Source organism: Salvia hispanica, chromosome 4 (genome assembly GCF_029641045.1).
Source record: "Salvia hispanica isolate PSC_SH4W2 chromosome 4, Shi_PSC_v1, whole genome shotgun sequence".
In the NCBI taxonomy this organism is placed as follows: Eukaryota; Viridiplantae; Streptophyta; class Magnoliopsida; order Lamiales; family Lamiaceae; genus Salvia; species Salvia hispanica.
Window position 1 is genome coordinate 50,148,965 of NC_142695.1, and position 27,867 is coordinate 50,176,831.

Here is a 27,867-nt window from a genome sequence, read left to right on the forward strand (position 1 = left end):
GTTACACGCAATTCTATTATTAAATATTACTAGTATTTCGCTATCCGATATATTATTAACATACAGAGAAATTAACATATACTCCTTAGATTATTCAATAAAAATATTGACATTTTCTATTTTGGTTCATTCCATAAAAATAGTGCATTCTATTTTTGATAATTTCATTTTTTTTAATAAGATGAACCTCATCATTCACTCACAATATTTCACTTACTTTTTCTTTTTATTTATCTCTTATTTTATAAATTATGCATTAAAATTTATATTATTTTAAATATTTATATTTTTATAGGACTAATGAAGTAACACACGATTAATAGGATGATGAATCTCTATTGTGATTTAAATCACAGCACATAATGTTGTGCATACGCATAACTTTAGGAACAAAACGCAGCATCCTTTTTCATTCTCTTATTTTAATATTTTCATCCATCTCTTTCTCTTTTTTTTAATATATTAATTCTTTTTTTATACTTTAACATACTAAAAAATATTATGAAATGAGTCCATATAAAATATAGTGAACTACAAAAATGGTCTCTGGACTATGGGTTTATCTTGCCCATATCTTGCCCATAGTCCATGGACTTTAAAAATATCGCCAGTAGTTCCTGGACTAAGGGTTTATCTCAAAATGGTCCTTTTGGCTTTTTTTTATACGAAAATACCCTTTGATATTATTTTGGGGGGTTTGGACAATTTGGTCTTTTTACACTTTTACATTTTAAATCTGATATTATTTCAGTTATGTACTAACTTTGATATTATTTCAAAATTATCATTCTACTTCCATTTTGTTATCCTTCACTGAATTTGTTTTTTTTATTTCAATATTAGATTTAATTTTATAAAATTAAATTTAATATTTAGATTTTTAAATATCAAAAAAAAAATTAATGAAAACTATTAATTCACACTATAAATATTGATTAAAACTATTAATTTTTGTTATTTAATATAATATTCAATTCAATTGAAGAAGTACAGAAAAATAATATTAATCATGATGGAAAAATAAGAGTTATTCTATTTAGCCTCTGTTCGGTTGTTATAATTGTTTGTGATTAAATATTATGAAGTTGACTAAAAATTTGATCCTACTAAAATTTTATATATGAGTATTTTTGTTGAAATTTTCTAGTAAATTTTGATTGTTTTCAAATAAATAAACGAAAATTATATTAGTCTTACATTAGATGCATATTTATTTCAGAATAAATTGTGTTATTATAATCTATTTATGATTAAAGGTATTGTATTAAATATTGATTAAAACTAAGGCGTTGTCATACCTTATTGATTACATAGTGCTATACACTATCAAATATTGATTATAACTATTAATTTTTGCTATTTAATAATTTTTATAATTAAAAAATTTATTGATATTTAAAAATTAAAATTTAAAATTTTGTAAAATTAAATCTAATATTGAAATAAAGAAACAAAGTGAAGGATGACAAAAGGGAAAAAGGATGATAAATTTGAAATATTATCAAAATTAGTACATAACTGAAATAATATCAGATTTAAAATGTTAAAAGTGTAAAAAGACCAAACTGTCCAAACCCTCCAAAATAATATCAAAGGATATTTTCGTACCAAAAAAAAGCCAAAAGGACCAATTTCGAGATAAACTCTTAGTCCAGGGACTACTGGCGATATTTTTAAAGTCCAGGGATTATGAGCGAGATAAACCCATAGTCCAAGGATCATTTTTATAGTTCACTTTATAAAATATAGGTATCATTCATAAAATAAAATATTTACCTCAAAAGTATGTTATTTCAAACTGATAACTGAAAACTACAATTGATATTTCAGATTTAACAGCTTCCTCAACATTCTCTTCCATTCTCTTTTTCTAATATTTTTATTCTTATTTTGTATTTTTAAATAATGAATAAAATATTAAGTACATTTATCATTCTTGAATAAAATATATAGCTTAAAAATATGTTATTCTTAATCATTTTCTTTCGGTTAATTACTGTTTTATATTTGTAAAATCTGAAACTGTTAAATGTAGTTATCAGTTTTGAAATAACACACTTACTTATGAAACAATATTTTATTTTATGAATGATAATTATATTTTAAATGGACTCGTTTTTTTCTGTATTTTAAAGTATAAAAACTAGAATGGATATATTGAAAAAAAGAGAAGGATGAAAATATTAAAATAAGAGAATGAAAAAGGATGCTGCGTTTTGTTCCTAAAGTTTTGCGTATTAAGCACAATATTATGTGCTGTGATTTAAATCACAAATCACAGTAGGGAATCACCCCGCACAACTAATCATTAACGTAGTTTTCCAAAGTAGGTTTAATACTGAATTATATGTATATATAGATCTACTTTCATAATTAATTAAAAATACACACTTGATGATATACATATATTAATTGTTGCCTGTTGGCACTTGGCATTGAGTTGTACATACAGAAAGCTTTAAATTCGCAACAATGGGACGCACCTCAAAATCACGCATCAAATATAATTAATTTTTAGCTTTTTTATTACTACTAATTATTATTAGTTGAGAATTAAAGTATATAAATACGTGGTTTCCATGTGAAATGTCATGACACTTGAGCTAAATTACGTTCCCAGTTGCATATATTGCCAATATTTAAATACACATTAATAGGTTAGATTCTTGTGAAAACTATATTTTGAATCGGGCAAATTGCCTTTTATTTAAATACACATCTATATGATTTGATTCTCGTGAAAATTACTAGTATTAGAAACATATGAGTAAATCTGAATAACTTGTTCATTGCCACTTACCATTTGAAAACTACACCGAGTTGTCTAAAAGTGACCACTCGCCAAATCAAGAGAAACAATATATCGGATTGCCCAAAAGTGACAACTAGCCAAATCATAGACCGAGAGTGCTAAGAGGACCAATCTAACACCGAGTTGTCCAAAAGTGACCACTCGCCAAATCAAGAGAAACAATATATCGGGTTGCCCAAAAGTGACAACTAGCCAAATCATAGACCGAGAGTGCTAAGAGGACCAATCTAACACAAGGTATTAGTCACCTTCCCACTCTCGGGTTTACCACCACAAAGAGGGACCATTTGATGCAATCCTTAAATCCGTCATCAGTTAGGAGACTTTCGATCTTAATCCGCAAATTCGATTGAGCATGATTAGTCGAATTCCGTCAAAGGCGGATTTGATACACTTGTGGTAAAAAAAAATACTAACTTAAATTCATTTAACTAGCCAGATTGACATTCTAATCTTAATTAGGTGCATCAACTTTTACTCTTTGTGCCAAGTCTCGATTAATACTTCTTTGAATATACTAGGTAGTTTATTCAAAACCAAATATTAACGTACCAAGTATTACTACTATAGTACTAAAAATCTCTTATACTTGCAAATAAAACTACATCCAGTAATAATTTCAATCGAATGAGTAAATGTCCATGGTGATTAGTTATTGACCTTTTCTGTAAACGTGTAGTAGTAAAAGTGGAAAACATATTTTATATTCTAACAGTATAAGTGTGAGTGTGACATAGGTCGGGTTGAGAACAGAACAAATTTCCCAATATACCATACTCCTATTTATTATTTGAACATTATCACATCCACCTTTCATAAAATAATAATATGAATTTAATAGTATAAATTCTGTAAGATGTGTGAAGTGTGAACAGCCAAATTCTGTAAGATGTGTGAAGTGTGAATTGTCACAGTGGGTCCCACAGAACCACCTTGGACATATTTACTCAATTCCCTATTGTATTCATATTGTTTTTTTAGTTGTAGTAATATATTCAAATTCCAAGTGAAAAGTATAAAAACAAATGCACAAGGGAGGTGGGTCTCTTTCTCAATAGTACTATTCAGCACCTTATCTCCACTTTTGCTGAGTAATAACCTTTGAATGATTCTAATTTAATATTCTCTTTATTTCTTAAAAATTGGAGAGTTTGAAATGACACATAATAAAACAAGAGAGGCATAAAGAAAAATTATGTTTGAAAAATTGGTTCCACCTAATAGAAATGGAAAGTTTCTACTTTTTAAAATGGACCAAAATAAAAAGTGTTTCTATTTTTAGGAAACTCGGGGCGCATTTCTTATTATTCTTTTTCTTTCTATAGGTCTCCTACTTTGTCAATTTCGTATTAATCAATAATATGAAATTACCATTATAACTTGGACTGAAATTATATTACACACACTCAAAGCATTTATCGTGATGTATATGGAAAAAAGAATATCAAGTATTAATGTGCATAGAATTAATACTTGATATTATTTTTATGGGACGAAAAAAATACTACCAGAATATAATATATTAAGAATATTTATATATTAGTAATAATAATATGAAATTACCATTATATACTTGGATTGGAATTATATTTACACACACCCAAAGAATATTAAGTATTAAAGTGCATAGAATTAATATGACCAAAATAAAACATGTACACCCTAAGTCCTAAAAAGTTTGTCACATTTAACCATTTTTGTTTGTTCCATAAAATTTATTACTTTATACTTTTTACCATTGTTTTTGTTAATGGACCTCATACTCCAATAACTCATGATCGCTAATATTTTATTATAGAACTAATATATAAAGATATAACTCATATTCCACCTATTTTTTCTAACTCACTTTCCATTATATTTTTTCAAATATGTGCCCAGTCAAAGTGTGACAAAATTTATAAGACGGAGGAGTAGATGATGAATTATAATGCAAATGATATGAAAAGCTCCTATATTAAAGCACTCCCTTTGTTTCTTGACAATTGATACGTTTCTTTTCGGCATTGAGATTAAAAATAGTGTATTAAGTGGATGGTAAAAAAAGTAAAAGCGAATAAAATAAAAGAGAGATTACATTTTAACAAAATTAAAAATGACTCAATTGTTAAAACTCTTTAAAATAAAAAAATAACTTAATTAATATAAAACGACGGAAGCACTGCATATCAAATATCAATTTTTATAAAATAACTCAATTAATATGAAATGCGGGAGCACTACGTATGAAATATCGGTTTTTGAATTTGTTGTAATAAAGGTAAAATCGTCAAACGAGCTCTTGGATGAAAGGATGATTGAAAATGATTAATTTCATGGGATTTCACACGAGTGACGCAGTCGCAGTCTATGTTTGTATACGTGTGGGGTTCCTGCATCTAATAACTTTCCACATGCACTTTCTCTCTCTTATTTCTCCTATCTCTAACAGTCTAACATACCAAGTCAAAAATAGTTAGAGGGCCAATAAATAAGTTTTAATTTTTGACGTGTTTAAAAGCAAGTTTTCAATACTCGTTGTTAGTTGCTATAACAATATTGCCAAAAAAATGTGCAAACTTTGGTAATTAGTATTCCTTCCATTCTAGTTAAGTTTTTTTTTTTATATTATTATTTCTCTTACTTTACTCTATCTCCACTTTAATTATTTATTTATTATATTTATAAAATAAGTACAGAAAAAAAGTGTGAGAAATTTTTAGGGACAAACAATAGTTATTTATTACTCCCTCCGTCTCATTCAAGATGGTCACATTCTTGAGATGCACAAGACTTTAGGAAATGTTGTTAGGTGAAATAAAGTAGAATGAAAAAAAGTTAGTTGAATATTTTAATGAGGAGAGAGGAGAGAGGAGAGAGAAAGTTATTTCCAAAATTGGAAAGTGGTCATCTTGATTTGGACAAACCAAGAAGGAAAAGTGTCATCTTGAATGGGACGATGGGAGTAACATTTTTTCAAAACAAGTGTTGAAAATAAAATGACTCAACCATCGCGGAACGAAGGGAGCAGCTTAATTATAGCTAGAAAATTGTTAGAAGGTTAGATAGGATCGAGACGCTTAATTAATGTCTTAATGACACAAGAGTTACTTAACGTTTTAAATTTGTAAAAAGTAGGATTTCTAATTTTCACAATAATAATTTCACAACTTCTATTTTTCATTTTCGATCATCACAGTATCACTTTCTTTTTTGAAACGCTCAATTATTGCAGTTGAATGTCACAAACATGTACTTCCTTCGCCGCACAATAAAATCTATTTTAACTATTTTGGTCCGTTCAAAAAAAAATTCATACTCCCTCCGTCTCATTTTAGGAGTCCCGGTTGAGTTCGTCACGAATATTAAGAAATATAAAGGAAAGTTGGTGAAAAAAGATAGTGGAATGTGGGTCCTACTTTTATATATTAGTTTTATAATAAAATGTGAGTAGGAAAAGATGAGTGGAATGTGGGGCCTATTACCAAGAATGAAATATTCCAACCAGGACTCCTAAAGTGGGACACCCAAAAATAGTAAACCGGGACTCCTAAAGTGAGACGGAAGGAGTATTTCACTTTTACTATAAATGAAATAGGTCTTATATTCCATTCACTCATGTCACTCACAATTTATAGGAGTATATAAAAGTGATATCAATACTCAAATTCATCTGCTCCCCACATTCCGTGAATAGCCACGATATTGAGGAATATCCAGAAAGGCATTTCGGGTATCGTTCTAATTTTATCTCTGTTTCCGTATGTAGAAAGGAGGCCATTCCACTCTGCATCGTCGGATCACTAAGGCCATCCCTGCTCGACAGGTGGGTCTTGCGACTTAAGGGCCAATCTCCGTCCGCCTGAGAAAACCTTTGCACGCCTTCGTTATCTTTTTAGGAGGCCTACGCCCCATAGAAACTGTCAACCTGAGACTATCCCTTGGCCTGTAGGTCCTGACATAAAGTTATAATTCTTTATCAGAATCTAATATTGTTAATCGAGTTGCGCGCTTTGCAGAAATATCTCTCATTATCATAGCGGATCTTCCAAAAAAAAGAGTTTGTGTCGAATAAAGTATATACTTCGACTCTCTTGTGCAAGAACTTTGGCGCGGAAATCTAAGGGGTCGCAATCTCATTCATTTTTTTAAAACTTATACTTGTAGCATAACATAAATATTTATTTTAGAAAAGAAAATATAGAAGAACATTCTATATTTGTTCGAAATAGGATCATCTATTTCCTATAGAACCTATCACTAAAATCCCCTCCACAAAATTTTTCCTCCATTATTTTATACATTTTTTAAAATTCATGTCGAATAAACTTTGATCTCTAGTATGGGATGAGGGTGCTTTTTATCAAAAAAGTAGTACTACTTCCTAGCTCACAATTATTCATCTACTCAAATATTCATTTCTACACTAAAAAATACCATAGTTTATTAAAATCTTCATTGAACTCAATGTGATATTCTTTTAGTCGACGAAGGGAATATAATTTATTAAAAGATTTTTATATTTATGTTTATCAATTGAATCGAATATTTTTACGTGCATTGCACATTTTCTACTAGTCCATGCGAATTCTTTAAAGGAAAAGAAAATAGCTTATTGTCTCGACTGAATATAACGTGAATTTAACGTATATAACTTGTAATTTTAACTGAATTGGATGACATACCAATTTATGATTATTATAGTAGTATATCAATTAACAAACCAATATCTCAAAACCTTATGGTGGCGACGAAATCAAACAAACCCAAGAATGACAATTCTACGGAAAAAGGGTTTTCAGTATAAAAATAAATAAAAAGGTGACAAAAGGCAAGTCATTAGTTTGAAAATCAAAATGTATGTAATGTGGTTTTCTGAAAATGACGCAATTATCAAAAGCAGTAATCATTTATAAATAAAACGCGTACAATTTTTGGCTACGATATATGACTCGGTCCAATAATAATTGTAAGACATGGTACTACTAATTACTGATCGTACAATTGCCTCTTTTTTTCTATGTGACAAATTTGATATCATTATTGACTATTCGATTGTGACATCTAAGATTATTCCACTCGTATGCAATAAATGGTATACAAATTAAATAAAAATAACCATACTCATTTGTAGAGACAAGGATTAGTATGCTATACTAATTTTCAAACTAAATCAAGTTGGACTTAAAATCAAATGTTGGATTCGGCACATTTTGTTGCTACAATTGCAATTACACAATTACTCTCAAAATTTGCAATTACTCGTGTGTTCAAATTTCTTTCCATTTATTGAACACTCCTATTTATGTGTTCCAAGAGAACCGGAACACGAATCCGCAACCATTACCAACGATTTTCGCCTTTTCATTCCATATCCGTAGTCGACTGTTTCAAACCGAAACCACAGTTCCAGTTCCAGTTCCAAAACAAAACTCAACCTGACAACTTTGGATCACCAATTACATATGCAAATTTTGTAAGAAATCAAATTTCAAATATTTTACGTTCTTCCACTACATTTACATCTTCAAAATCTCCAAACTTGATGGAAAGAAAAGTCTACAACTTTCAATCTTTGTATAAGAAAATCCAAATCCAATTAAGAAAAAACAAACATTGGAACTCATTTTATGAATTAAGAACTGTGGGCGATGATATGAAATCACAAGTCACAAGATCCGGGGTTTGGCGATATTTGCCTTCCTCGTGGAGCATTCAATAACGCTTCTTTCACCATTTCCGTAAGTTGTGAATGCTTAAGGCCCTCAAACTTTCCTTCTTGAGTTCGACATTACCATATCGAGTACTTCAAGATATTTCTTCAGCAAATATAATGTCAAAAACATATTGCACTGCACGAGCGAAAGCAAATACTGGTGATTGAGTATCAAACTCTACAATATTAGTTAAGCTTATGAACATTTGAACCCATACTAAGAATCCTGCAATGGAAATTCTGATTTTAAGAATTTACAAATGCGTCTGCTAGAAAGTTCAGTTACCTTCGTCTCGGGGGATATTAGGTTGATCTACCAAAAGCTGTTGAAGTGCCCCTAAGTCAGCACTTGCACTGAAAAGATAAACCCACCAATGAACTCAACTCATCAAAACTGAAAGAGCGCAAATTTTTAAAGAGAAAATAATGAAAGCAAACACATGACATGAACAAAGAACGCATCATTCTTAGAGTAAAACGATCAATAAAAAGCAGCAAAGTTAAAGACTAAAGACCGGATGCAAACTTCCTGAAGTCAACTTGTTTGAACAAGGAACTACACTTACTAAATCGTACGAGGAGTAAAAGTCGCAGAGAGAGTCAACAACAAAGCATGATATCAATGATTAGAGGTTTGATTTAAGTTCATTCTTCATTCGCATATATCAAGTTTCTAGCTTGTCTGAACCAACATAGTCATAATTGATAGGACCGGGTATAAAAAAAAGCATACTTGATTGTTTAACATAACATAGTCCAAACTAAAGACACTACTATACCATCATTCCAGAAGGCCATGGAAGGAGGCATAGGTTCTCGCTAGATGGTATTTAGACAAGCATTAACCTGGGTTTCAGTGCAAGGGCGGGGAGCGCAGATACCAGAGATAATTTAAGAAGGTACCTGATGACAAAAAAAACCATCAAACACCCAAAATAAGTTCAGAGAAAATTTTCTTTTCATGGAGAGTAATTGGTTAATGCATTCCCTAAACAAAAAGACTACGAATCATGAGAAAAAACAGAGCCTACCTTTAAGTATAATTCCTTAAAGATCGTACGAGATATCATGTGAAACTACTACTAGTCTAAACGGCAATTATGTCAATTTTAGAGCACCAGCCGTATGTCTACAATACTGAAGCTAACTATTAGTAATAGCATTAATCTCCCACAAGATGTCTCATACTGGAAATAATTATAAGAACAATCTACAGCTTCAACTACAACAGGAATTTAAAACTAACTTAAATTCAAATTTCAAAGCATAACAAATAGGTCCATGTATGATCAAGGCTTGATTAGTGTTCAACTTTTTGGGAAAAGAAGGTAAACGAATAAAAAAACATAAGCGGTAGATAGAGTTGTGATATCCTTACTCTGATCGATGCATTTCTTCAAGAAGTCTAAGTCCTTCTATGCAATCTGCAAGAGTTGGTTTTACTCCAATCTGTTGCTGCAGTTGTTTTGCAGTCATCTGGGCAGACCCTACTTTCGCAAGCTGCTTGCTATCACGAACCACCTTCTCAAGGGAAGAAACAATCCCACCAAATTCTTTCCTAAACAAAAATTTACCCTTTAGGCCCACCATTCCTTGCAATATTAAACAACTTGCTCACTCCACTTATCAAGGAAAATGCAATGCTAATCAAGGATTACAAAATGCAGCACAACAGCTGAACCTATGTGTAAGTTATTATAATCAAGAAGTTTTGTTTCTTATCAAGTGATTTCCATTTTAAACCAACAAGAAACATAAACATATGCAAAAACAGCTTACTAAGAAAAATAAAACAGAAATCAGTAACAAAAATAAATAGATGGCACTACATAGTGTTGTTGATGGAGAGGAGGATAGTTTGAAAGGAATCCATCTGCTTTGCCAGCACAACACCTTCTATGCCCTCAACACATCTCAAAATTTCATAGTTTTGCAAATTTTGGATCGCCTAAAACATCAATTAATCAATAAACATTTCCAAAAAATCGAACAATTAAATACTTGAACTGAAGAGAACGGTACCTGAAGCCTCTGGATGATGGCAGATGCATTAGAAAATTGCGAAATAAGTCGAGACTGAAGCTCTTCCCATCGGCTAGTTTCATCCTTAATTTTCCGGAATTGTCTCTGATATTTTTTCACTATTGACTCCATCCTTCCCAGCTCAAACTCGTTCCCTTCCAATCTAACAACATATTAGTAAAAGAAAAGTTATGGGATTACACAGTTGCCACTTTGGCGGGAAAAAAGTTGATGTGTTGGGCAAAAGACTGACTTCTTCAGCATTGCATGAATTTATAATCATGATATTTAAAGTCATGACTCATGAATTTTTGGAGAAATCACAATTCGAACTCTTGCACAATTTTATAGTCATGAATCCCTATCCGAACTCATAATACCCAAATTCAAATTACTACTATGAAATACCCCCAATTCAAGTAATAAATTCAAAACAAATGGTTTGAGCATTACATAAAGCCAATTAATTTGAATTAACCCCAATTCAAGTCATAAATTATCGCCCCCGGTTCAAGAACAACTTTTTTACTTTTTTAATCTTTCAATTCAATGTTAGAATACAAGAGGAATAATATTATATAAAAAATTCTTACCAATTTTTCGCAATAGGTGTGGAGCTTAAAGCTTTTCAATATTTCTTCATGGAGGATGCAGAAGGGGGGCTGAATAGGGGGAGAGACAGAGGCGTGGTCGGCTGGCGTTGGAGAACTCCGGCGTGAACGATGGAGAGTTATCCAAACCTTTTTCAATTTGGGCTTTTTCTTTTTTATTTCCTCAAATTATTTCATTTAGGCCCAAATTATAACACTCGTATGCCCAACTAAATTTTAATACTCCAATTTCTATTCTTATCAAATGTGACATTATATACTTTTATTAAGTAATTAAATATATTAGTGAGTTTAGACCCAATATACTGATATTGTGTCTTATTTTTAAAAAAAATAATAATACCAAATTAGTGTTAAGAAAATAAAATAGGTCGCTAATTTTTAGGCCGTCGGCGCAAATATTATAGGCGAAAGAGTGGCGGCGGCCGTGTTAGCTCTAATTTGCAAAAACAAACTAAAGCAACCATAAATTAATAATAATAATAATAATAATAATAATAATATATCATAAAGTCTATAGTTTATAACATTTTACGAGATTGATTAAAAATGAAAATTCATGCATGTATTGATGATAAGTGATGGTGGGATCCATTACTCATGTTTTTGCGTGTGTTAGTAGGAGATGTAGTAACTAGTAGGGGAGGTTATAGATAATCTTTATTGATTCAATAGATACAATTGATTGACAATAGATAGTACACAGTAATCAGCATTTGAGTAGGAAAAAAAAAATACATGTAAATTACAAAGTAAAGGGCAACCATATCCATATGCCCCTGCATTAAAATATCCAACCAATTCAAATATTAAGAAAAAGAAGTACTCCATCATGAGACATCAATTCACACCAGCTGCCCCTGCATTAAAATATGTAGTCGTATATCATCAAATATCAATAAAGTTTGATTTGGAAAGTATGCTCATGAACTCAACAATTAAATCACTAGAATACATCTAATTGGACCGGGTCGGGCCTTACATCTTGCAAATATAGGCTTTGCACATAACTCTTAAATTTGGGATCTCCCAAATTTATAAAACAAATGCTCATAATATTTCTATCAAAATGATATAGATATTATTGTGTCCTTTTCTTCCCATCTAAGGCCGCCGCATTATTAGGGTCAACTCTATTAATCAAGTGATTGTCACGTACACAATTGCAAACAACAATAGAATACAAACACTATTTTAGAGTTTTAGACAACCAACTACAGATACTACTATAAAATACTAGTAGTATGTGAAATCGATTAAATGTAACACATATAACACGACGTTTACCAAGTACTCCTAATGCAATAGCAAATAGTACTACAAATAGAATATAGCTACATCTAATAATATAATTAGTATTATTAGTCGAATATGTGTAGCGGTGGGGCCCGATCAATAATTTTGTCTTCTTTGTTCTTTCCAACACCATTTATTCTCATCAACCAAAATCTTTCAATCTCTGTTGCACTTCTTCCTGGAACTCTTCCTGCTATTAAATCCCACCTAATTAACAAAATACCATCATAATTATAACTTAATCACATTCATATACTATACAAACAAACATCTTTTTATAATATGGAGTAGTAAATAATTAGTAGGACTACTTCTTACTTGTCTCCCACAAGCTTGTGCATTCTGCATATCATATCTTCTTCTTGTTCTGTCATCTTTATCAATTCCCACTCAACACTGCTTGCCTCTGCATCAACAAATCAAGATTTAGAGAGAAAAAGAATTAAAGAATAAAAAGAAAGAAAGAAAGAGAGAGAGAGAACCATCTTGAGTTGTGGTATGCTTCTGATGAGTTCTACACTTATCCATATGAATAAATTGAATAGTACAATTAACTTGTGCAACATGCTTTGGAAGTCGACTGATATATATAGAAAACCCAAAAAAATCATTGTAAAATACCAATATTATTATTCTATAGTTTTATAATAAAGTAGGAGTATTTAATTTGGTGAGATTGGGGTAGAAAGCTGTTGCGACCAACCAAAATATGTGGTGACATGAAATTTTATTTATTTGACTGACTGTTGTTGCTAAGTGCTAACCATTCCGTTCTGGGATTCAGCAATCTATTAAAATTTGGAGCAATTTATTAGTAGTAATAGATATTGTACCTCTTTCATATTCAAGTTTTTTTGGACAATTGTTATAACACAGGATTACTGAAGTCCTATCTACATACGTGTCGTTTCTTCATTTGATGCAGAAAATAAAGACTGCGGATATTTCTATTTTTTGGATAATTTGGATTTGAAATAAATGGATATGGATGAGGATGAGGAAAATTGCATGTCTCGTACGCTTGTGGATTAGAAATTTCATGTACTAGTATATTGCTTTCATAATACTCACCTTGTCTTCTAAAAATAATTTTTCTTCAAATAATACGAATTTTAATACAAAATTGAGTCTCATCCTATTATAAAAAAATAAGTTTTCTGAAATACAAATTCTATTTTTTTGGAAATGGACTAAAAAAGAAAGAGTTTCTATTTTTGAGGACGTAGGGATAATTAACAAACTTGAGAAATAAATACTAGTACTACTACTAATAAATAAATAGTAGTACTACTTATTTAGTAAAGTTTCTATTAATATTTTATAATCTAAATTTTTAGTCCAAATTTTATTCATCAATGACTTACTTTTTCAGATGTGAAATTCAATGTAAAAATAAAAATATTTCGACAATACATTTCTAATAATATGTGAGATAAAAATTCTACTTCCGCTAACAAAAGGCAAAAGTAAAGTTTTATAACAACAATTATCATTCTTTTCAGAGATATTTTTAAATTTTACATCAGACTTAAGTGAATTTAGTTGTTAGGTAACAAAATTTGGACTATGCTATGTCGAACTCTGGAGAACCGAATTATTAGCTATTGAAATTTGGGCAATTTCAAATTCCAAACCTTCTAAAAAATAGTAATGTTTAGTTTATACTACACATAAGTTAATTTTTCAAATTCTCAAATATTAGTATTGTTAAACATTAATCATGAAAATATAAAATTATACAATAATGTACTTAAATGTTATCAAAGAGATCATAGGCCCAAAGGTCTGAATGTGGGGTCGTTTCCTGATAATAATATGCAGTATAATTTCGAAGGTGTATCTATTTATAATAGAGATTAATAGGGCCCATTTCCTATCATATTAATATTGATATAGACGAGGAAATAGACGTTGAACATATCTTCTTTCAACCAGTCATTTTTGGATTTGTGCTTGCAATTAAAAACAGAGATAAAACGTAGTACAAATTTTATACTCGTCATGTTATTTCAGATCCACGCAATTACTACTTATCATCTTACTATTTTATTTAAATATTTAGATGTGTTGGTTGTCATGTAACTAATTAAAGGTTTCCTAATGGTCAAAATTGGATAGATATGAATATGATCATTGATTTGATTTATAGTCATGACCCACTTCATTTATTGGTAATTTTATAAAATTAAAAACCCAAATTGTACGAGCTTGAAATAAAACAATTAAATGTACCGCTGATGTGGAGACATACATATGTACTGTTTTTTTTTTTTTGGTCAGAGTTTTTTGTTGTGATGCGGCTACTTGGGTGAGTCTAGAATATTGTTGGTTTATTATGGTGTGCTGTTATTGTTGTTTTGGATATCTGCTCGTCACTGCTTCTTCCTACTATACACTTCGCTCTAGGTAATTTTTAAGTGGACATAAATTTTAATACATAATTATTAAAGTAAGATATAAACAAAAACAAGTAATTGAAATATTTTAAGTAGAGAATGAGTTTCACCTTATTAGAGAAAAACGAATATCTTATTAGAGAAAAACGAATATCTTATTAGAGAAAAACGAATGTCCAAATTTATAACGTATATATTTTCAGGGATAGACTAAAATAGAAAAAAGTACATATTCTTATAGGACGGGAGAGTAGTAAAATTTATTCAAGTTGTAAAACTTAGATGTTATTGTTAGAAGAGATTTTGGGTTCAAACCATCTACTCACTCCGTTACATAGTAATAGAGTCATTTCCTTCTTTAGTAAAAGTCAACACATTTTTTCACACATATTTTACTCTCTCTTACTTTTTTCTCTCTTCATCTTTCTACTTTTTTTCATTTTTCAATTTATTCTCCATTTACTTAACTCGCCTAACAATTTTTCTTAATCTTCGTGCCGAAAAAAAACGCCTTCATTACTATGAAACGAGGCTAAATTCTATAAATATGTGATTCTGAAAAACTGCTTCATGGATATGTGGTTTTTTTTCTCTTTCTATCACTGGGTGTTACGCATTCTAACTTATAATATTTTGAATGAACAATCTGACATACGAGCAAAAATTCCATGGTCTTGACATACCCAGTGGCAATATGACTTGGTATGTCCAACTAATAATATTTTGAGAAATGGAATTATGAAAGTATTATGTGAATTAGAAACTAATTAGTGTATATATAAATAGATTCATTACTTTTTAATATGGAAATTTCTCCCAAAATTGCCGGAACTTATACAATTTTTATACTGATATGCAATTATAGTACACACTCTAAATTTGGGATCTTATGCATACCTTTATATATTTTGATTATGTTTTACATATGAACGAAAAATCTTGAAATATACTTAGGTACAAGTTTTTTTTATATTAAAATTACGTACTCCAACAAGTTATCAAACCATCCATCTCATCATTATCAATCAAATTAATTATTTGTATTACAAAGACTTTATGAATATTTCATAACTTCGATGATTTTATTTTCTTGTTTTGAATATTTTTTGAAATTTTGACACGCTACTGAAAATGCATAAAACAAGTTAAAATCTGAAATCAATTAATAAATATTAAAACTGTATAAAATTTAATTTACGGTCATATTTTATTAATTGTGTAGATTTTTAGTTTATATATAATGTGTAGAGGAGGATGTAATTATATACGTGTATGTATATATTAATGCAGATGAGGAAGGTTTAGAAAATTGTGGAGAAATTTCCATATTTTAAAACAATGGATCTAATTAGCTTCACAACCATGCACATGAAATATAATAGACTAAAGTCTTTTTTTGGTCCTTAACATATTGCGATTTTTTTATTTTGGTCCAGAACATTAACTTTTGAATTATTCGGTCCTTCACAAATAAAAACGGGTCACATTTGGTCCGAATTTGACGGAACTGTTAAAATTTAACGGTCAATGGATTTTAATTACATTTTAACTGAATTAAGAGTTAATATTAGAATTTTAAATTTTTTTTAAAAAAATGAGGAAAATGCAGCAGGAAATTGCTCTCAAATCGGCGTGGATTTCTTCGCTGAGGGAAAATTTGATGAATGCTCCGTTCCAGCATGGCGATTCCGTTCACAATTAACAAAATTATTAATACAGCAAGGAGATCTAGCACATTGAAGCCTTAACGAAGGAATTAACCCTAAATCAGAGGAAATCGGGATTACTACTGAAGATGCTAGCGAGATAGGAGGACCAAGTTCGCCCTAATCCGGCGGCGCCGATGAGTCCTTCGAGCAAAACGTTACCGGTGGCATGAACGCGATGAAATCCCCTAATTCGAGGCGGAGGAAGGAGGAGGATCCACCACCGACGGGGATCTCGACGGCGAATTCGGTCTAGCAGAAGACGAAGAGGAGAGCGGAGAGGCCGGAGACTGCGTAGGAGGCGACGATCGCGGGGCAGGCAGTGTCGCGCATCTCCAATTCGGTAATGCTAAAGATGCCGGAGCCGAAGACGGAGCCAGATCAGGTCCTACCAGGCGAGGCACTTCTTCATCTCGTGCTCGGATTGCTTCTTCGCCTCGATGAGCTCGTCGGATTCGGAGGCGCGGCCGAGGAGGCGGTCGCGGAGGCAGCGGTGGGGTAGCGGAGAGGTAGGCGGAGAAGCTCTGGAAGGAAGGCTCCGGGAAGAAGTCGTGCTTGCTGAATCGCGATTTTTCTCTGGCGGTGAGGGGAGAGATGTGAGGTCGTCGTGATTTTGATTTTGGTTTGATTAGTGTATCCCATTTGTGGAAAGTGATTGAGATTTCTTGTAACACAAGAGTAACTGGAGGAATTGGTGGATTTGGTGAAGAATTGGTGGATTTGGAGAGGAATTGAGTTATGGATTTGCATATTTGGATGAATCTTTTTTTCTTTTCTTTTTTTAAATAATTAAAATTCTAATTAGATATTAGACATTAATTAAACATAATTATTAACTTAATCCGGCCAACATCGAATTAAAATTCGTTGACCGTTAAATTTTAACAGTTCCGTCAAATTCGGATCAAATGTGACCCATTTTTATTTGTGAAGGGCCAAATAATTCAAAAGATAATGTTCTGGACCAAAATCAAAAAATCGCAATATGTTAAGGACCAAAAAGGGACTTTAGTCAATATAATATTTTTAGAGTTCTAGTTGTCAAAATGTTATTAGTAAGTCATATTGCCACTTGGTATGTCAAGATTATAGAATTTTGGGTTGAATAGACTTATACACATGAGATATAGTATATAGTATATGAATGAATGCTAATTACTCCCTCCATCCCCGAATAAGAGTTACTAATTTTCATTTTGGTCTGTCCCCAATTAAGAGTAGCACTTCATTTTTACCATAAATGGTAAGTAGGTCTCACATTCCACTAACTCACTTCACTCACATTTTATTATAAAACCAATACAAAAAAGTGGATCCCACATTCCACTAACTTTTTCAACCAACTTTTCTTTACATTTCTTAAAACTCGTGTCCGATCAAAGTGTTACTCCTAATGGGGGACGGAGGGAGTAATATACTGCCAAAAATACATTGATTTAGCAAAGTGAACTTAGTAGTAAGATGAACTATGTTCAAACGCATGACCTAAGTAATCACAAAGGTAGTGTAGTGGGGTAGTCATATAGTACTCCTTCCGTCCTAAAGTAAGAGTCACTCTTATTGTGGACACGAGTTTTAAAAAATGTAAACAATAGTGGGTTGAAAAAAATAGTGGAATATGAGACCCAGTTTTTAATAGTGGTTTTATAATAAAATGTGAGTGAAGTGAGTTAGTGGAATGTGGAAATATGGTAAAAATGAAGTATGACTCTTATTGTGGGACGGACCAAAATGGCGAAGTGTGACTCTTATTGTGAGACGGATGGAGTAGTACTACTAAATGTTTGAAGGGGTTCATGGATCTAGAGATGCCCAAGGTTTTCGGTTTCGGCGGTTAACCACGGAACTGTAACCGCCGATTCCAGTTTCGAACCGGAACCGTGACATTTTTTACGAACCGGAACCGCGGGCCTGTTTCGGTTCAAGATTTTACTAACCGAAACCGTCACCGAACCGCGGGTTAACCGGCAGTTTCACGGTTCCGGCAAGGTATTCGAGGCGTTAGCCGTTGGCAGCCAAGGAACAGCTTTTTCAGACGGTTTTTTGACCGGAACCGGCGGTTAACCGCGAAAAACCGTCGGATTTGTTCGAAATTCAATTATTTATTTATTTATTATTTTTTTTAATCCCAATTTTTAATTCAAATTGATCCATCCCCCCCCCCCCCCCCCCCACCCATTTTTATCTATAAATACCCCCTCCTATCCTCATTTACATTCACCCCATTTCATGTTTTTTTATTAATATTCCGACGACACTTGTTAATTATACACATTGTTGTACTCTCTCCGTCCCAAGATAAGTGACTTGTATTCCTTTTTGGGGTGTCCCACTATAAGTGACCTATTTCCATTTTTAGCAAAAAGTCATCTCTCTTACTTTATTCTCCACCTACTTTATTCTCTCTTCTCTCCTCTACTTTTCCCTCTCTCATACTTTACTCTCTCCACTTTAATTTATTTAAATACCATTCCTTAAATCCTGTGCCCAAAAGAAGTAGGTCACTTATCTTGGGACGGAGGGAGTATATGTTTTGAAAATTGTATTGTATTGTTGTCCGTTACCATTCAAATTCAATAAAATTGATATAATTTTCACCTTATTCGTCTTATTTCAATTTAAATTATCCATTGTCTTGTTCCAATTTATTGTATAAGTCCAAAATTCAAATTACATAGCAAAAAAATATATATATATTTGAAAAACCGCCAAACCGAACCAAAACCGCGAGGAACTGTCCGAAAACCGGCGGTTCGGACCGAAACCGCCGGTTTTTTACCAAAACCGGAACCGTGAAATAGCCTCAAGGTTCGGTTCCGATTCCACATTTCCCGAAACCGAAACCACCGGTTTACGAATCGTGGGCATGTCTACATGGATCCACTAATTCGAATTTTGGGAAGATTTTTATATAGAATTAATTGAGTCTTTACATTGACGGTTTGATTTGTTAGAGAAAATAATTATGAAATGTAGTCAGAGTTGTAAGATTATTTTAGTTAGAGGGAGTGACTGAGACTAATTATCACATACTCTCTCCGTCGGTGAATAGGAGTCTCATTTCTTTCTGGCACGGGTTTTAAGAAATGTTAAAAAAAGTGGGTGGAACCGTGGAAGAAAGTTAGTGGAATAAGTGTTTCATTTGTGTATATAGTAGTATTAATTAAAATGATATGTGAGTGAAATGAGTTAGTGAAATGTGGGGCCTCTTTATCATTTATAGTAATTATGAACCGAGACAACTATTCGCGGATGGACCAAAATGAAAAAGTGGGACTCCTCACATATAGAGGGAGTAATTATCTATTTAGGATTGACCTACGAGATTTAATTTCATAAACCAAACAGAATAATGTACATATTTAATTATGATATAGTATAATTTTGCAAACGGAATAATGTTACAATTAATTAATCAATCAATCCTAGTATTTGATAAAAGTTGGTTCTTTCCAATAAAATCGAATTTCACTAGACCATGTATATTAATATAGGTAGTGATTAATGTAATGATTGAAGCAAACCAACATTATTGGAAGATGCACCTGACCAGACCAAACCAAACCAAACTAAACAAAACTCAGATCATCCTTTGTCCAATAATCGACAAGCAGAAGATAAAATGGATAACTCTAATTCGATTAAGGCTAATTGCTGATGTGAATTCTAACTCTAAGAGGGTTTGCCAGACCTTCACAGTTTTATGAACAAATTCGATTAGGGCTAATTGCTGATGTGAATTCTTGCGCTCTATTGATATAGAGTAAATTACAGTGCCTTACTTGATTGTTTTAAATTGATTATGGAGCCTAAATTCTTGATTACCTTGCACAAATTGCCGCCATCAGCCTGTTCTATTCCATTTTTTCTGTTCGGTTCTTCACCCCCGCGCCAGAAATGTAAATCCTATGCAAATTTCGGTTTATCAACTGGCTGTGGAAATTTGAGCAAGACTCCATTTTTGGGCCACAATTTAATGAATATCGCACAAATTAGGGCTGCAGAAAAAGAGGCGTTTTATGGCGTTGCTGAAGAAGGTGTTTATTCACTTGGTTTCAGGTAGACTCCCGAGGCTGAGATACTTTACCTCGAGGAGATGAAGATGGAAATTGTTGGTGATGTCGATTGATAAGCGGATTCTGCTGGAGAAGATTGCTCATTTGAAGAGTGATTTGGGGCTTCCATTGGAGTTTAGTTTAGGGATACTATTAGTTTCAGGGCCTGCACATTTGGATACTGATCTTGCAGTGTCTGAAGTAGAGCTTGCACAAGAGGAGAATAGATTGTGAGAGGTGGAAGAGAGAGATTTGTTTATTGATCGGGTGCCTAGGTTCAATACAGTTATGCCTTGCATTTTGCCTTATTCTGATTTGAGGTCTGTTTGCCCAGGAAAGGAAAAACATGCTTGTGGTGTTGTTCTTGAGATCTTGACAAGAGAACACCTTTTAACCCATTTCCGGGAGGAATTTAGATTCTCCCAACAGCTAAGAGGCATGTTGATATGTTCTACATTTCTCTCAAGGGGGATAGGTGAAGCTTATCGTGATTCTGTATAGATAGAGAAGGCCAAGATGCTGCTTATCAAGGAGAAGCTTCGCGCACTTGTTAATGTTCCAAGATTCCCCAAGAGAAATGCTGCCAAGGACCGCCTCAGGTGAAGATGAAGGAACAGGGCAAGAAGACATATCAGATGAAGAGTGATGATGATGAAGACGTGCCATTGCCTAGAATAGAAAGGAGTATACCAACTGGTACACTTAATGGCACCACGAAGAAGAGTGACGATAAAGTTCTTGCTCCTGTTTTACCAGATGGAACACCAAGAGAATGCCGGTAAATATGATGTTATTATTTCCACATATCAAGAGACCTAACTCAAGGTGCTATATCAAACAATAGCCTTGTTAAAATTTACTGTTGAGGACTCATTATCTTTTAGAAGGATCAATATTCATCAGGCATTCCAGTACTGCTCAAGAATATGAGAAATTATAACACGGTTACTGCTTGTTTTGATCTCGTTATATATCCCTTCCAATTAGTTTTTTTTTTATGAATTGTATTATGTATAACTTCTTATCCATGTGAAAATGCATCTTATTTTTAATACACATAATCATATAATCTTGAAATTTATCAGTTTACCTACTTGCTCAAACCAGTGCATTACATTTCATTGTTCAAATAACTATTCTTATTCTAAAGTAAATGTCCACCTCATTATTCTCCATATGCTATAATGGGCCAAAGTCGTACAAACGCAGATATATGGTTTGCACTTTTGTTAAAAGAATCAGAAAGTGTATCTTGTTAGTGGAATTTCATTGATTGAGGATATGGTTCGATAAATGCTTTAGTTGACATTTGAAAGGGCAAGCTATTTTCCTGGTAGATGATTGATACTTGATATGGAAGTTTCTGCAAGATTTCATGCTAACTCAAGATGACCATGCTAACAAACATATATTCCTCTGATGCTCTACCTTAGCTTTGATCTCAATGAGTCATCTTATCCGACTGATTATTGCTGTTGGTTTTTCTATTTGCTCCGCACAAAATGGATACGATCTTGTAAAAAAAAACAGATTATCCTGTGTTGGCTAGTTTAATGGCTTGTTCTGTTGCTCAACTTTATATACTTTATTTCAAAAGTAGACAATAACATCCATTCAGAATAAGATATGGAGTAAAATGTTTACATGATTATAAGCTACATCTGGCACCAATAATGCGCATACCTTTGGAAAAAAGTGCTATCTATTTGTTTAGGCTATTAGTTAATTTTAAATTGGGGGACCTCAGAATTTGATAACATGGTTTTTTGTCAGTACCTAACACGGATTATCGGTCTTTTAATTTCCCATATTATCTTGCTTTTCTATTGGCTGCTCCGTTGTACGGAAATCATAAATTATAAACTGATGAGCAACCATGCATATTTTGGCACTGTATATTATTTCTTCTTGTTGAATTGATATCAAACATACTTCTATGGATTATATATGAACTATTTCCTCAATACCATGTGATTCCCGTGTTACTGATATCTGTAAGGAGCACTGTAACCTTTTTGTTTGTGAAAGTGCGGGGACCTCAAGATTTTGGAAAAGGGAGAATACTTTGGAAAGGAAATAACCTACTTTATCTTTTGTTTTTCTTTTTCCACAGTGCTGGTTATGTTTGTTTCAGGAAGAGTTTTTTTCTAAGTGAAAGGGAGTGCCATGCAGACGAGGTATTCCACGTATTATTTGACAGAACACAGATTTAGCAACCAGATTTGATAAGATTTTAGTGCTGCATAGTTTAACATATCTGTTTCTTTCAACAGCAGGCAAAAGTATGAGACGCGGCACATCTGAAGTTTCTCACAGATCTTTGAGCTCTAGACACATATAATATGTAGGTAAAAGCAAATTATTTTGAATGTATCCATCCACTCATGCAAGATCAAAGGGTCGAAAGGAATCGAACGTGATAAATAATTGAGATAGATGCCTGAGATGCTTCATTCTTGGCTTTTGAGGGTTGACTTCTGTGTCTGAGGGCCATATCTTTTCTCCTGCTCAGATTAGGAACAATATCATGAATCAGACGAATCTGTTTCGGCCATTCATGTCTAGTGCCTAAGATATTGAGGCCCCACCACAGTTTCTTTTTCGAGCCCTAGCAATTTCTCTCGACCTTGTGGCTATAAATAGGCTTCTCCATCGTTGTATAATGCTTATACCCTCATCCATAGCTTACTTCACTTCCATTGCATTAGTCATTAGATATAAGATTCCAAAGCTATGATTGCTATTCTCCCTCAAGGGCTTCTGGCCCTTTGCATGCTTAGTTTCTTAGATTCTAAAAGAATGTTAGTGATGGAAGATGGCCAGGGGGCAATTGGGGGAGAAGTAACAATCTGTGGCTTTGCAGCTTTGCTCGTGGGTTTTTTCACTTGTCTACACCACTGGAGCTTTTGTTGTCTCTCTCCCTCGAGGGTTTCTGGTGTAGTCATAATCAAATTATGCCCAGGATCCTCAGGGTGGGGGACAACAGAATCTTGCTGTGGTTCTCTGCAGCCTAGGAGATGAAGTTTTAGCTCTCATCTCTGTGTGTGTGTTGTCTGCATGCCTGCTTTTCTGATGGATGTTTGAACAACTGTCTTTTAAGAACTGACTGTTGTTTGCAGGAAACGTCGCTGTTCTCGTGGAAGAAGACAAGCAAGCACAAAATGTTGGACCGATTGCAGGATTCATGTATGATCAAGAATGGGGAATTTCTGAAGTGAAGTGAGAAAGATCTAGCTGACCTAGTCTCTGTTGATTCTTTTTTTTTTCTTGATTTTCTTGTTATACAGAAAGGTTAAAGAAGCTGGAATTTGGAATTTTGTAGCTTTTGCAGATTTTGTATAGCATCCCTAAAAAGGACGTGCCCCATTTGTTTTATACTCCCTCCATCTCCGAGTAGAAGTTCCAACTGGTTTTGCCACGGGTTTCAAAATCTGGCTGACTGCGTTATGTATAGAATAATTTAGTGAAATTCAAGTTTCACTGATATAGTAGTTTTACAACAGACACGATGCGAGTGAAATAAGTTATCGGAGTGTAAATAGATAGAATTGGTAGAATATGGATCCTGAGAATATAACTTCAAATAACAAAGATGATACTTTTATTATGGGGCAAGGAGAGAAAGTAGTTACTATTTGTTTATTAAGTACTGCCTTGGTCTATGAAATATAGTCCTGTTTTATAATTTCATTTTGGAAAGAGTTAACATTAGCTTCTGGAACTCCATGGTAATGGGATTTTCTCCGAAGAAACTCCATCCAGATGGCTTTGGTTGATGAAGGGTGGAGATTCAAATCTTCTCGCAAGGGCGGGATATCTAGATGAAGCATGGGATTTCATGTGTCAGATGCCAATAGAGCCTGATTCAACGGGGCGCTATTATTGGATCTTGTTGAACCCATGGTAGCCTCACCAGGGAGAGATTGCTGCAAAACAACTCTTCAAGTTGGAACGAGAGTATGTGTTGCTGATGAACATGTTATCATCTAGCATCTGAAAACAAATCATGGGATGCTTACCAAACACCAATTGTTGTTACCAAATCAGAAAGCATCAAAAGATCACATTTCGTATATGAATAAAATATATAAAAAAATTAAAGTTAAATATTTGAATTTCAAACTGTATAAAATTAATCAGAATTTAATTAAACTTAAATCAATATTTATCCTATTCTATTGAAGTCTATATATAGGAGTACTATGTTTTTTAGAGTATATATTTGAGTTTGTTTCACTATGGTTATTCTTAAGGGCTTCAGTTCAGCTATTAATTATTTCAAATTATTAACAAAATAAACAAAGTATTGCTTTCGATCTATTTTCTGAAGAATTCTAAATCCATATTTATAAATTTGTTAGTGGTCAAACGATAAAGTAGTTCTTAAACAATGGATAACCCAAAAATGAAGAAACAAGACAAACTAGTCAAAGAAAACGATACTAATAGTAATAGTTGATCCAAGCATTTCATCTCCACCTACAAGTTTACAACTAAATGAAAGTGCAAATTCGACAAAACTCACCTCTAAATAGAAGCACAAAACATGTACTCCACATAACACATATATACATATACATCTACCCAGCCATTTGCAAATAGCAGGAGATGCTTTGTACATGGATGCATTCTTCATCTGCTAACAATAACTTGCTCCATCAAAAAAACATACAGAGGCACAACAAGAAGGCCTTCTTGAAATGGCGCCGTCTGCATTTTATTATCAACGAAGACTGGGTGGCTGGCTGGTTGAAACTAATCCTCTCATCGCCATTCTCTCTGAGACATCAGCCAAAGACTTGAGGTTGCAGTTGATCAGGGCTTTCACAAAGTAGCATGTTTCGTCTTGAGTATTCCCATCCGGCACATCCACAACAAAAGATTCGATCACTTTTGTCCCCACCCTCCCATCAATTACATCGGGATGGACTGTGATTATCGATGAGTAGTTCTGCAATATCCCGCAGTTTTTAAGCATTTTGATCAATCTACTAATCTCCGAATATTGAAGGTTCTTATCGATCGAGCTACTATCAAACTACCCTTGGGTCACATACTCCAAAACATGATAAATAAAAAAAAGAACAAGATTGTTACCTTAAGTCTGTGATCACCACCAACAAACTTGACCCCAAGTATGTGTTCTTGATCATCGAGCATTTCCAACCTCTCGGTGCTCGTCGTTGCAGGGAGTCCCGACTTCACATTTACCTCTCGAACACTTCCAATCTTCAGATCACCTTGCACAATGCACCGGCTAACAAAGGGCTTGTACTTTTGTGGCTGATCGAATCTCCTAACCAACGACCAAACCTAAACGAATACATAGAAGTCATACCTAATTCAATTTGGAAGCCGTCTAACTATGTACAAGATGAATTGCATCTATTCACATAAAAATAAAGAGCTGAGGCTATTTTCACCCTTTTTCTTCCCATTCTAAACATAAAGGATTCAAATAGCCAACAAAACCAAATCCCTAAATTTTAAATTAAGATAATCTAACACCCAAACAGAGACCCCCTCCCCCCACTAAAAATTTGAGCTTTTCACCTTAAATTCATCATCAAAGCTAAAATTACAGTCAAACCATAAGTTTTGATCAAATCCCACATATCTCCTTAAAGATTTGACCTTTTCCCCTTATAATCTTGAGAATTGACAATGGAAGATCTAAATTCACCATCAAAGCTAAAATTCCATAAGTTTTGATCAAAGCCCACATCTTTGATCTCACTCAAATCTTTTCACATCAAATAATAGTAAATTTCAAGAAAAAAGAAATCCAAAGACAAAAGCAAATTCACAGCTAAAAGTCTAAAACAATCCCCAAAAACACACACACCAACACGTGCTAGGTGAGAAAATTACAATGTCAACTGGCGCCTTGATGTGGTTCATCACGCAAGAAGAGCACTGATGGTCGCTGGGCTGGTGGCTGTGGTACCTACTCACACACACTGCATCCATTTTTCCCAAATTCAAGAATCAAGAAACTCAATCAACAAAAAAAGTTGAAGAATCGATTTTGGGGGTTGGAAAAAGGGATTAGCAAAGAGGTGAGAGTGCATGCATCTAACTCTAATATTTAATGGGAGTCTTCGTCAGCTAGCACCGACCCGCCCCACCACCACTTGATCACCAAAAGCGCTCTACATTCACTAAACTAAATTTAACTAAATTATCTTTACAAAATGTTTTTATCTCAACCATTTGACATTTATGGATCGTGACACTGACACCACCTTTATTCAACAAAATTATTTGGATGGACGAACAATCGGATTCTCTTATTGGTTAATGGATGGCTTTTCTAGTCACTTCCACATAATTACAAAAGATTTTTATCACATACTGGAATTTTATGTTATAAGTATTTAAAGAAAAATATTACTACTGGTATTTCTTGTGAGATACCGATCGATATCTTAAAACTCCATTTACAACGATTCTTTTGACCATTGACTTCACTTATTTTAATAATTACTCGTCCAAAAAAAAATATGGGCCTTGAAAACTGCATAATTATTAATGTAAATTGGTAAAATAAAAGAAATGTAGAAAGAAAAGATAATTGAAATTTTGTTCATGCAGAATGGGGCTCACATTTTGAAAAATAAAAACATAGTAATAACAAATATAGATATGGACTAATTTTATGGGATGGATTAAAATAAAAAAAAATTAAATTTTTTTTATGATGAATGAAGTTGTATAAAATTAGTAAATTATACTAATAAAATAGAAATAGACGAAAAATTATAATATTATTAATACAAGAATGGGTCTAACATCGTTATAGTAATTTATGAAAAACATAATATAGCAAATTTCTGTGGATGAAACGAAAATGACAAAAACATGCCTATTAATAGTAGATGGTAATATGTAGATTATTAGATTTGGCATCATATGCAAAATATCGAGTTATGTCCCGACAAATTACAAAAATAAAACTTGACCCCATTCGTTCACATGACTCATAATAAAATTACAAAATATAAAAATCATCCAAATCTAGTGGTGGCAAAATGAGTAGCGGGTAATGGGTAATTCCCATTTCGATCCGCTACCCGCCGGGTATTGGGTACTCACTACCCGACGATAACGGGAAACGGGGCGGGATCGGGTAATGCGTTTTAGAGTTTTACGGGTAGCGGGTATACCCACTACCCGCGTGGGTATACCCGTTAGTCCCGATAATACCCGTTATTAATAGTATTAGCATATTCCATCTTTTAATACTCTCTCCGTTCCATATTAATAGACGTGTT

The 27,867-nt window shown here is 33.1% G+C and overlaps 3 protein-coding genes and 1 pseudogene across 6 annotated transcripts; 1 reads left to right on the forward strand and 3 right to left on the reverse strand.

The window, feature by feature from the left end:
• Positions 1-8,250: 8,250 nt before the first annotated feature.
• On the reverse strand, positions 8,251-12,164 carry LOC125193147 (uncharacterized protein At5g43822-like). Of its 3 annotated transcripts, none has more exons than XR_007171539.2 (7): positions 11,123-12,164; positions 10,530-10,692; positions 10,337-10,455; positions 9,886-10,065; positions 9,287-9,410; positions 8,794-8,861; positions 8,251-8,643 (listed from the first exon to the last, which is right to left on the reverse strand). XR_007171539.2 is itself a non-coding variant. In XM_048090891.2 (7 exons), exons 2-7 carry the CDS (start codon positions 10,659-10,661, stop codon positions 8,600-8,602), a joined length of 600 nt encoding a protein of 199 aa, XP_047946848.1. In that variant the 5' UTR covers positions 10,662-10,684; positions 11,123-12,164; the 3' UTR covers positions 8,251-8,599. The 3 variants fall into 3 exon arrangements, 2 of the variants coding, with proteins under 2 accessions (XP_047946848.1, XP_047946847.1); XM_048090891.2 differs by having other exon boundaries at positions 9,354-9,410; positions 10,530-10,684; XM_048090890.2 differs by having other exon boundaries at positions 9,354-9,410.
• Positions 12,165-12,303: 139 nt separating this feature from the next.
• LOC125193160 (MYB-like transcription factor ETC3) lies at positions 12,304-13,194 on the reverse strand. The gene is made up of 3 exons (XM_048090909.2): positions 12,919-13,194; positions 12,755-12,842; positions 12,304-12,643 (listed from the first exon to the last, which is right to left on the reverse strand). Exons 1-3 carry the CDS (start codon positions 12,962-12,964, stop codon positions 12,502-12,504), a joined length of 276 nt encoding a protein of 91 aa, XP_047946866.1. The 5' UTR covers positions 12,965-13,194; the 3' UTR covers positions 12,304-12,501.
• Positions 13,195-20,340: 7,146 nt separating this feature from the next.
• LOC125194242 (protein WHAT'S THIS FACTOR 1 homolog, chloroplastic-like) lies at positions 20,341-23,968 on the forward strand (annotated as a pseudogene). The gene is made up of 4 exons (XR_016128814.1): positions 20,341-21,371; positions 22,707-22,770; positions 22,867-22,941; positions 23,713-23,968. The product of XR_016128814.1 is annotated as a protein WHAT'S THIS FACTOR 1 homolog, chloroplastic-like (transcript).
• A 1,049-nt stretch (positions 23,969-25,017) lies between these two features.
• Positions 25,018-26,748, reverse strand: LOC125194243 (abscisic acid receptor PYL3-like). The gene is made up of 3 exons (XM_048092359.2): positions 26,465-26,748; positions 25,691-25,906; positions 25,018-25,544 (listed from the first exon to the last, which is right to left on the reverse strand). The coding sequence occupies exons 1-3, from the start codon at positions 26,561-26,563 to the stop codon at positions 25,317-25,319; spliced, it is 543 nt and encodes a 180-aa protein (XP_047948316.1). The 5' UTR covers positions 26,564-26,748; the 3' UTR covers positions 25,018-25,316.
• Positions 26,749-27,867: the final 1,119 nt, after the last annotated feature.